At 52.6% G+C, this 10,540-nt stretch overlaps 1 protein-coding gene across 1 annotated transcript; it reads left to right on the top strand.

The window, feature by feature from the left end:
* The first annotated feature begins 3,653 nt into the window (after nucleotides 1-3,653).
* R3hcc1 (R3H domain and coiled-coil containing 1) lies at nucleotides 3,654-10,218 on the top strand. Its single transcript, XM_021729123.3, has 8 exons — nucleotides 3,654-3,782; nucleotides 4,136-4,263; nucleotides 4,638-4,775; nucleotides 5,418-6,039; nucleotides 6,894-7,063; nucleotides 8,159-8,229; nucleotides 8,843-8,938; nucleotides 9,942-10,218. Exons 1-8 carry the CDS (start codon nucleotides 3,735-3,737, stop codon nucleotides 10,070-10,072), a joined length of 1,404 nt encoding a protein of 467 aa, XP_021584798.2. The 5' UTR covers nucleotides 3,654-3,734; the 3' UTR covers nucleotides 10,073-10,218.
* The last annotated feature ends 322 nt before the right edge of the window (nucleotides 10,219-10,540 follow it).

Below are 10,540 nucleotides of genomic sequence, written 5' to 3'. Positions count from 1 at the left end.
TCACTGTTGGGTCATGGTTACAGAGCTTCCTGGCTAGGTGGGGGAGAAGTGCTACACTGCTGCTGCTAGGGTGACTTCCACTGACACCATGCGGGCGGGTGGCTTCTGATCAATGATAGAAGTCCTCCTGTCCAGTAGGCCTGATAGCACCCTCTGTTAGCACCATAGAGGGTGGAGGAACAGGTCTCTGGGAGTCTCTAGTAACTCTGCTGGGGCCATGACTGCCTGGAGAGGATGACAGTCCCAGGTCCCAACTTGGCCCTCTCTAATGTCATGTTGGTGGGAAGGTGTGATGCTCATGACACCAGCTGGGGGTGACAAGCCAGGTTCCTCACTTGACCTTCCTTCCTGCAGGCAGAGGGGTATGGCTGTCATAGAGAAATCTTTTTCTCAAAGCTTTCTATCTTGCTAGGCCACTCTTAGGTCTTTTGTTGAGGTCTTGTTTTGTGTGTGCTTTTTGGTCTGTGTCTGTTGGTGTTTCTGAGTTTCTGGCTTCTTGAATCTCCAGGCCTGGGGATTTGAGGTACAAAGAAAATTCAGGAAATTTATCTCGTTATCTTTCTTTGGCTCCCAAGGCCCTGACTGGCAGGCTCTCTTCTCTCTATCTTTGAGATCTGGCTAAGCTTCTTTGATATTTAGTGACCAGGCTCTTCAGTTTTTTGGGGGGAAGGAACAGAGAGAAGTCTGTCTGCTGCGTCTTCTCAGAAGTTCTCATTTTCTTTAAACAAATAACTCACCCAGCAGACCACGAAGCAAATCCTTTCTATGTGCTGATTTTAAACAACTCTTACAGATCTTAAAATATCGTAAGATTGGTTCTCTTACAAATCTGGTCAACTTTTCTTACATCTGCCCATTTAGAAGAACAAGGCCAAGATACATTTCATTTTTAAAATTGGAATCACTGCCCACAGTGCCTGAAAGATTCTAAGCACGCCAAAGCCATGAAAAGATTATGAGGACTTTAAATAACAAACATAAACTGAATATTTTTAAATTTAACCTTCCTGGCATGCAAAAAGACACTTCAATGTGAAGAGGAGTTTGTCAGTGCCCTTAGCATCTTCTCAGACCCATCAAGGTTGCCAGAGCCAGGAGAAGTGAGTCTGGGACACCCCTGCCCAAGGCAAGGGAGGTTGTCCCAGGTTGCTACTCAGAGTTGCTAAGGCAGCAGGGGACTCCAGGCCCATCCCTTCAGATGTGACCACTTGCAACCCCAGGTCACATGCCGTCATTCCTTCCATCATTTTTTGATCATGCTTCCCAATTGGGCTGAAACCCTGCTCCTCACCTTCAGCTTCTCCCACCGACAGCTTCATGTAGTTTAATCAAGTTCCTGACTTCTATGTATGGCTACAGGTCACAGTGTCAAGAGGCTTCTGATGACATTCTAGAGACAAAGAGTCTTAATCTTGGGGTGTCTAATAGCAGGGGTGTGGCATCAAGGTGAGAGGTGGGTTTTGAGGCTAACTCTGCACTGCACAGTCAGGTACCCCTGGGCTAACTTGGTGCAACCTCCTGCTCTATGGGTGACAGCTATCACCTAAAGGGATTCTTCCAAGTTAGATGAGGGTGGTTTGTGCAGCTGATACTTGTGCAAACAGCAGTTACTGTCCTTTAACTCCACCACAAGATGTGTTTTCAGTGTCAACTCCAGTTGGATGCACACGATGAGGTCTTAGGCATCTCTCCACAGCTCTCAAGGGTACCTTCCATCCTTTTTCATGGAAGTTGGATGCCAGGCTTTCTTTTCTTTTTTTTTTCCTGGAGGAATATGAAGCAGTTATTAACTGAAAATTTCTTCTGCTTTTTCATCAGAATTGTCCAAGATGCTCTTATCCTCCACCTTTTTCTTGTTGTAGAAATTCCACAGATCCTTTGTGCTGCTTCTTGTTGTTTGCTCACCTTTGAATGGTTTCCTAAAAGACATTCACCTGCTATTTGCCCCCAGATTGTGTGCATGGATGCACTTTGATCCTTTTACCTATCAACCTAGGCATCCCTAGATGACCTCCCAGTGTCCAGGTGGAGCCTGGACACTGGTATCTTTTTACAAATTCAGCCTCTCAGTTACCTGAAGTACTGTGTTACAGAAACGGGGGGTCATGGGCAGCCCTCCTCTGAGGACTTTGTTTCTACTCAGACACTTGGAATTTGTTGAACACCTCTGCAGTGGGCCAGCTCCAAAGAGGTGGGCGTGGCTGTTCCCGGAGTTGAGGGGGGACGGGCCAGGGTGGGGGAGCGGTGGGTGGTGTTGTTTCTCCACTAGGGGGAGAAAAAGACCATTTTGCTGAGAGAGTTGGGCCTTTGATTTCTGAGTCGGGCTGGACGTTTTTGCTAGGTCCTACTTGGTCTCTAGCGGCCAGGTGGGCTTGTTTCTCAGCTTCACACCTGCAGTCAAGGAAGCCTGGTCAGATACAAGGATCTTCGGCCTGTTCCCACTTCCGAGGAGCCAGCTTAGAGGCTGGGGGCAGTCAGAAGGCAGATGGTGTCCCTGTTCTTTCTTTGTCTTGGGTGCTGGAGGACCCTAGGTTGGACACTTCAGAAAGAATACTTGTAATTTCTCTCTGCACTTATTTGTCTTGACTCAAGTTTTTAATCCTCCTTGATAGATATCAGGAAATTCAGCTTTTGTAAATGTGGCAACACTGTCTCTTTTAGAAATACTTAGGGGAAAAATTGTGAAACCAAAATGCATTTTATTTTTCTCCATTTCTCCACACTCACGTCTCCTTTCCCAGTTGGCCTTTGCAGGGACAGCCCTCCCTCACCATCCTGCCTATACTTGACTGCAGGGCCCACCCGGAGGAGTATCCCACCCATGGACCCAAGTTGGCTCTTAACCCAGGACCCTGCTTTGCTCTGAGCCGCTCTGGATTTCTGGATTCAGGGTGACCAGGTATTTACATTTTAACACTTTTCAGAGGACAGGATTCCAACCCTGGTCTCCTACAGGATAATAGTCCACCCCACAGACTGATAGCAAGAATTTGATCAAGGTGGGCACAGGAATGACTTCTGGATGCAGCAGGGCAGCATAAGTCGACCTGCAAATCATGCGAGTGATGGCCCCGCCCATTTACCCACAAGGCAAGCATCTTGTCAGCGATTTGTCTGGTGTGAATTAGCGCACTTTGCAGGTCCCTTCTATAAAGGAGAAGGAAGGGCACTGATGGGCAGAGGGTGCCCAAATACCTGGTGCTCAGGAGCGGCTCCCTCTTTATTCTTGTTAGTTCCCTGCGGAGGGAAACCTAAAATCCGAAAAACCTAGTGCTGCCTATCTAGGGTACAGTAGCCTCTCAAAAGTGTCTGCTTAATTGATTCTAGAAGATAGTTATGGGGAAAATACAGAAAAGATTTTGCAATCAGATCCACCTTTGCTCAAAGCAAGATTCTAGAATTCACTACCAGTGCAACTTTCTTTGTATGTGATGCTGAGGATCAAACCCGGGCCGCACGCATGCCAGGCAAGCACGCTACCGCTTGAGCCACATCCCCAGCCCTACCCGTGCAACTTTGGACAAGTCATTTCACCTTTGAGCGTCTAGGTTTTCCAGTGAATATATTACCTAGTCGCGTCCTTTGGAAGTTTGTGTTAGTCGCAGGGGTGTCCCCGCCTCCATAGGTGACAAGAACAGGCCCCTTTGCTGCTCCTGCGATTCGTCCCCCAGGCCGCGCGGTGGCGCTGCGGCTCCGGGGAGGCCTGGGGCTTTCGCAGGCGAGCGGGGGCGCGCATGCCCCTGTGGACCCTGACAGCAGCGGCGTCGCGCAGGGCGGCCTTGGTGAGTGCTGCGGTTCTGGGGGCGCACGCCTGCGTCCGCTGGCTCCGGGGTAGGGAGGACAACTTGGAGGCGTGGATCAGGCCCGGGGCAGCCCCTGCGGGCGGCGCGCGTGAGCCGGAGCCAGCGAGCGCAGCGCGGGATGCTAGGCCAGCGCTCGCCGGGAGACCCTCCCTGTCCACCGACGCGGGGGAGACCCGGCATGGCAATCCTCTGCCTCAGCCTGACTCCTCAATTGCCAAAAAAGACACCCTGGACCCGAAAGCATCTGAGGCCTTTTGAGCACCGACATTTCGGGGTCGTGGGCGGGCCCAGGTCCTGAGCTCTGATCCCCGGCCCTGTCTGTCCCCCTACAGGCTCTCTCATCAGTCACCCTGGCCCTTCTCTGCTTGGACGGTGTTTTCCTCTCCTCGGCGGAGAATGACTTTGTCCACCAGGTCCAGGAGGAACTGGACCGTTTCCTGCTGCAGAAGCAGCTGTCAAAGTATGTGGGGGATGTGAGGGGGTCCTTTGATAGGAAGGGCAGGGTTTGTCCCCTACTCTGGAAGTAGCACCCAGGTAACTGGCTGGCAGCTTGCCCAGGCCTTTTGTCCTAATATATTGGCCCTTGGCCTCTTCCAGCCGCATCTTTCCATTGTGATTCTGAGCATCACCCCAAGACTAAAGGGGGCCTGCTCAAGAATGAGGGTGGGACCAGTAACTCCCTGTGGGCACCTGTGTTCAGGTCCTTTGCATCCTGCCTGGGGCCTACTGAGGCAGAAGGAGCCTGGTATTAAGCCGCCATTACCCTGGCAGTGGACCTGGTAGGAGCCAAGTCCCAGAAGCACCTGCTTAAGACTTCTTCTGTTCCCTTCCTAGGGTTCTTCTTTTCCCCCCAGTCTCCAGCCGCCTGCGGTATCTGATTCATAGAACAACAGAGAATTTTGATCTCTTGAGCAGTTTCTCTGTTGGGGAAGGCTGGAAGAGGAGGACAGTGATTTGTCACCAGGACATCAGGTGTGTATCCTGCTGTCTTAGAGGGTCTTCAGCAGTCAGTTCCTGGCCAGTCTCTGGGAGGGTGGTGTTTGGCAGGATCCAGGGCTGGGTGTGGGCCCCCCTCCATCCCTAGTCCTACGACAGTACTGCCTTTGTTTTCAGCAGTTGACATGCTTTACTTGTGTAACTCACTTGGCAAATTCAAGTTTTCATTTGGGCCAGATGAGATAAAGAACAATGTAAATAGTGAGGAGGGGTCTGCCCCTCTTCTTGGTGAGCATGGGCCCCAGAGAGACCATGGCACCAGGAAGCACCTGCCAGGCTGCTAGTCATCTCTATTCCCATGTGCATCTCACAGGATGAGCATCTTATCATTGTGACTCTGATCCTAGTGTTTAAAGTTATGTGCTTTTCTAATAACGTAATTCCTAAAAGCAAGTATTTGCCTTAAGCACTGTGTAACCAAACATTCAGCCATCTTTGATGTAAAGAGTAGTACTGAGGGCAAGCTGGCTGCTTTGGACTTGTGAGAGATGGTATTCTGCCTCCACCATGTTCTTCACAAGGGATTTTTAAGGGTCAGTTTGGTCTGGGTGGCTCAAGTCAGCCATTTTCCTGTGGGCCCCAATATTCTTTGATCATTTCCTCCTGTTCCTGCTCTAGGATACCAAGTTCAGATGATCCCTCTGGCCCTTGCCATACTCCTGCCTCCCACACCAGAAAGTACCCTGGTCCTCGGCCCACCCCCAACCAGGCAGCGGCTGCTGGTTCCCGGGGTGCACGGGCTCGCCGATGGCATCGAGGACGCAAGCCAGACCAGCCTTTGTATGTGCCCCGGGTGCGGCGCAGGCAAGAAGAATGGGCAGCTCCCTCTACCCCAGTGGTCAAGGAAGAGACCCCAGCTGGTGGGGTCTCTGAAAAGCCTGGAGATGCTGGTGCTGGGGACCCTGATACCCATCAGGGACTCACCACGTTGATGACTCAGGGAACAGAGGACCTGAAGGACCCAGGCCAAAGTTGTGAGAAGGAGCCACTGCCGGAGCCAGTTGGCATTGAGCCCCCAGGACCCGAGAGTCCATCAGGGAAGGGATGCGTGTTGGAGGCTGCCACACAGCTTGGGTCCAGCCTGCAGCCGGCCCTGGAAGAGGGGAATGGGAGTCAACTGGAGCAGAACCCAGTGGATGAGGAGGAGGAGGAGGAAGAGGAGGAGGAGGAGGAGGAAGCGGAGGAGGAGGAGGAACCTGGCAGCTGCTCTGAGGAAGATTGCAGTGAGCTGCTGCGGGAGGTGATGAGGCTCTTGAGCCCAGAAAAGGGAGGGCGGCAGTGAGGTGGGTGTGGCTGCAGGTGGATGGGGACAAAGGGTCATGGGGGTGGAGGGCTGGGGATGTGTGGGTGGCTCAGGCCTGGGTGTGGGGTGATAGGGAGCATGGGGGTGGAGGTGTGCATTTAGATCCCAGCTCAACCGTTTAGGAGCTAGTAGATGCCAGGCATGTCGTTTTGCTTTTCTAAGTCTGTTTCCTCATCTGAGAAAATAAAAAGGAATAGGTTTGCAAGGTCCCAGACAGAAAGTGCAAGTGCTTTTCATGCACTACAGAGAATCACTCTTCTACCTGGAGCTTTGTCTTCAAATCATATTTCCTTGGAACCATGTTTCTGTCCCTGAGGTGGGCCATGGGGCTGGTTGGTAGGATGGGCATATTGGATTGCTGTTTTGAACCTGAAGAATGCAGACTGAAAGGAGTCGCTTACATATCACATCATTAATAAGGGAATGAAAGATCCTGGACTTTCCCAGCTCTGTCTCTTACTAACTGCAACTTTGGGCAAAACTTCTTAACTCTTTGCCCCTCAGTTTCCCCATCTGTAAAGGGGGTGTATAGAAGGTACTTTTCAGGCTTATGTTAAATCTAATGTGTGCAGGTTCCAGTTCCTAGTGGGGACTCTATCAAACCGAGTGCACACCCTAAAACTCCTGAGTCCTGAGTGGCCCATCCCACTCTGAGATCATGTTGTCATCCTCAGAGTCTTGCCAGCAGGGATCCCTCCTTCCAGCAGAACTGTCAAGGGTGGTTTTAAAACTGGTCGTTTGAGTCCCAGTGTGTCTGAGCTCCCCTTGCCAAAAGGTCCGATTGCTCCCAGATCACAGACAAGCTGACTGAGAAGGAGATCCAGATTGAGAAGGTCCACCTGGACACGTCCTCCTTCGCAGAGGAGCTGCCTGGGAAGGAATTTGCCCACGTGGTGGAGATCTATGACTTTGAGCCAGCGCTCAAGACTGAGGACCTGATGGCGACATTCTCTGACTTCCAGTGAGTGCCAGCAGGTGGCAGGGGAGGCCGGGTATTGCCTTCTGGAGAGGAGCTGGGACAGCCCTTTGTTGTCTGCCCCCGCCCCCCAAGTACCTAATTCTGCAGAAAGAAAGACAGAAGGTGGGCATGTTGTCTTGGCTCCTGCTCCCGGGAAGGTCAACCTGGCTGTGGCTGGGGAAAGGGACAGGGGAGAGCAGGGGCTTTGGTTATAGACTCGGCTGCTGATACTGGGAGACCATCAGTCCCTCAGGATGTGGCAGCCCTTCAACTGGCCAAGGGTCATCTTAGTGTGGGAACTCTTTGGGGGGAACTGGCTCAGGATGCTCTGACGGGGCCAGAGTTATACATCAGAGGGGACTTCACAGTTACCCTGATTTCCCTTGGATTCAAACTCCCGACTTCCGTCTTTTCCCCTCTTTTCCTTCTCTTCCTTTCTTCACTTCTCTTTTCCTGTGGGAGCCCTTTAAAAGCCCTTTCCTGCTGGGTCCTTACTCTGCCTCTCACACATCTTCCCTTGCTCTCTCAGCCTGAGCTGGAGGGGCAGCCCAGAGGGGCATGGTTTGCTCTTATCCATCCCTTTTGGTGTGGCCAGATGCGGCCACCAGTGACCTCCTTAGCTGGATGGGCAGTGCACCAGAGGTGCTGGGACAGCTGCTTTCTGTCTTTCCCAGGCACAGACCTGTGGTGCCTTCCTGAGCAATAGGAAGAATGCTGGCTGAGAGTGCCTGGTCCTGCTTGTTTCAGGTCCTGCTTCCCCGACCACCATGGAGGCCATTAGCCTCCAGCCTTGGGGCCCACCCCCAGCCCGGCTGTGATGCCTGCAGGGAATCCCCCTTCACCCTTGGCCTTGTGCTGTAGGAGCTCTTCAGATCCTGGCTCCTTCAGTGCTAGACCCTGGGACCTGCCTAATGGATTTATAGGGTGGTATTTGTCTCTCTGAAGCTGACCACATGCTTCTGAGAGAAAGCTTGCTGCAATTGCTGTTTTGAGGTCCCAGTGCCGAAGATCAGGTGGGAGGGAACTTTCCTATGGCATCCAGTGGAAAAGGGCTTGGCCGCTGACTTCTGTAACCTTCTGTGCCTTCTTCCCCCACAGGGAGAAGGGGTTCAAGATTCAGTGGGTGGATGACACTCATGCACTCGGCATCTTTCCTTGCCTGGCCTCAGGTAAGGTGGTTTCGTGTTGGGCTCAGTCCCCTCTCTGACCAGAAGGGAGGGCCACCCATGTCCAGGTACAGGCCACCCCAAGCCAGGGGCCTGTGTGGTTCTGCTCCCAGCACTAGCTGGAGCTCTGGGCTCTGTCACAAATAGCCTGGATAGGCAGGCCATGTCCCAGCCTTAGTCTCCATATCTGTAAAGTAGCAGAAGGCAAGGAGGACCTGTCTTCCCACTGTGTCCTGTGGGAAGGTGCTCTGAGGTGGAGCATGACCGGGGCAAGTGTCCCTGGGGGGGTTTAAGTGGTGAAATGATAGTCTGATCTTAGCTCTGGGGCTTTCAAAGACAGAGTCCACCCCACCCAATATGAGAGTTACAGCCTCGCTATTGTGGCTCCTGCCTATGGGCTGAGGGCATACCTAGAGCCCAGGTAGGCACTCCCATGCAGATCTGCAGGGCTCTGGAGCATGAGGTGAACTGGGGCTGTTGTCTCTCATCCAGCCAGAGTGGTGGCAGAGCAGTCCTACCCAAGTTGGGGCTGGGTGCTCAAAGCTGCTGTGTACTCCTGGGCCCCAGGGATCTCATGCAGCAGTAGGGGATTTATCCAGATTCACTCTTTCCCCAGCTGCTGATGCCCTGACCAAGGAGTTCCCTCTGCTCAAGATCCGGCCTCTCACACAGGGAACCAAGCAGTCCAAGCTCAAAGCCTTGCAAAGGCCAAGTAAGAACACACTGTCCCTGGATGGGGAGGCTGTGCACAAGTGTGTTTGGTTTGGGGGTGAGGAGCAGGCCTTCTCTCTCTGTTCTCCTCTTTCAGTTCCCTGCTCTTTAGGGGTATAGCAGCCCATGGAACTTTTGATTCTGCGCCAGGGGGCCTGGGAGCCCAGGGCAATAGCCCCATGAGAGCATGGAATCTGCCATGCTCAGCAGGGTTTGCCCTTGCCTTTACAGCCTCTTCTGAGCATTACTCCAGGGGAAGCTTGGTCTTCCTTTCAGAGAGCCATGGAAAGCACACCTTGCAGGGGTGAAAAGTATTTGGGCTTTGGGATCAGCCCTGAGTGAGGCCCTGGCTCTGTCACTCATTCTGGTTGACCTTGAGCAAATCACTTTGTGAGTTTCTTCCTCTGTAAAATAAGCAGATTGTATGTGATAGGCTGTAGGCTTGGATCAAGGAACACACAGACCTGCTTAGAGCCAAGAGGGGCACAGAGAAAGTGCCAAATAAATGTTAGCTCCTGCCATTTTCTCTTTGAGAACACCTGGGTAGGGATTTTAGATGCCAGTTTCCCATGACTGCAAAGTAGTGACCTACAAAGCAGGCCTAGGGAGAAGGCCAGTCGGGGCCATCTGAGTTGAGGAAGGTGATGTGGTCTTTGTCTCAGATTTCTTGGGAACAATAAATATCCTGTCTCCACCAGACATCCCATCCTGACTTGATTTCTCATCCAAAGGCCCTACAAAGCAGGGAGGTGGACAGGATTAACTTCTCTAATCCCCACTGGTTGCCAAGAGATGAGAGGTTTGGGTCAGGATTCTACAGGGACCCTGGAACACGGAGGCCTGGAGACTTGGCCAACCCCTCTCACAAGCAGGAGGGCTTCTGTGGGCACAGCTGGGCCTCTGGCCCCACACATGTAACTAGATGTCAGCTTCGAGCTTTGTTGCTGGGAGAAGCAGCCAGTCTTGATCCCAAGTACCCCCACTGGGTGGGGCCTTCCTTTCAGAGCTCCTGCGTCTGGTGAAGGAAAGGCCACAGACGGATGCTGCAGTGGCCCGAAGGCTGGTGTCCCGGGCCCTGGGCCTCCAACACAGAAAGAAAGAGCGGCCTGCTGTCCCCAGTCCCCTGCCGCCCTGAGGCCCCAGCTCCTAACACCACAAGCCTTTACAGATGCTGGGACAGCTCTGTGCCACCGTTGGAGCTTCACTGTGGGGTGGTTGGCTTTAATTTGGTCTAGTTCCACAAATTGAGGGAAAAAAGAAATAAAAGCTTTTTAGTTCTAATATTTGCTTTGAAATGTGATTGTCTGCGGCAAGACACTAGGGGGTGCTGTGCCATCTGCAGTCCCATCTGTGCTATGGGCTTATGGCTATTGAAGGCCAGCTCACCCTAGGAGGCCTGGAGGATCCCATCTGGGCCTTGGGGACATTTGCAAAGTTTACCCTACATGGGAGGTAAGTTGCTCCTGCTCCGTGCCATCTGCCCAGCACCCTCCAGTAGGTCAGGTATGCCAGCTGGCGATCCTTTGTTGTAGAGCAGCTGAATCAAGGTGATACTCAGGTCCCAAGGCTCTGGCTGGGCTGGTCCCTGTGCTACATGGTAGTG

This window comes from Ictidomys tridecemlineatus, chromosome 14 (assembly GCF_052094955.1).
Source record: "Ictidomys tridecemlineatus isolate mIctTri1 chromosome 14, mIctTri1.hap1, whole genome shotgun sequence".
NCBI lineage: Eukaryota > Metazoa > Chordata > Mammalia > Rodentia > Sciuridae > Ictidomys > Ictidomys tridecemlineatus.
The sequence above is the reverse complement of the archived record's forward strand: the minus strand, read 5'-3'. Positions and strand labels throughout refer to the sequence as shown.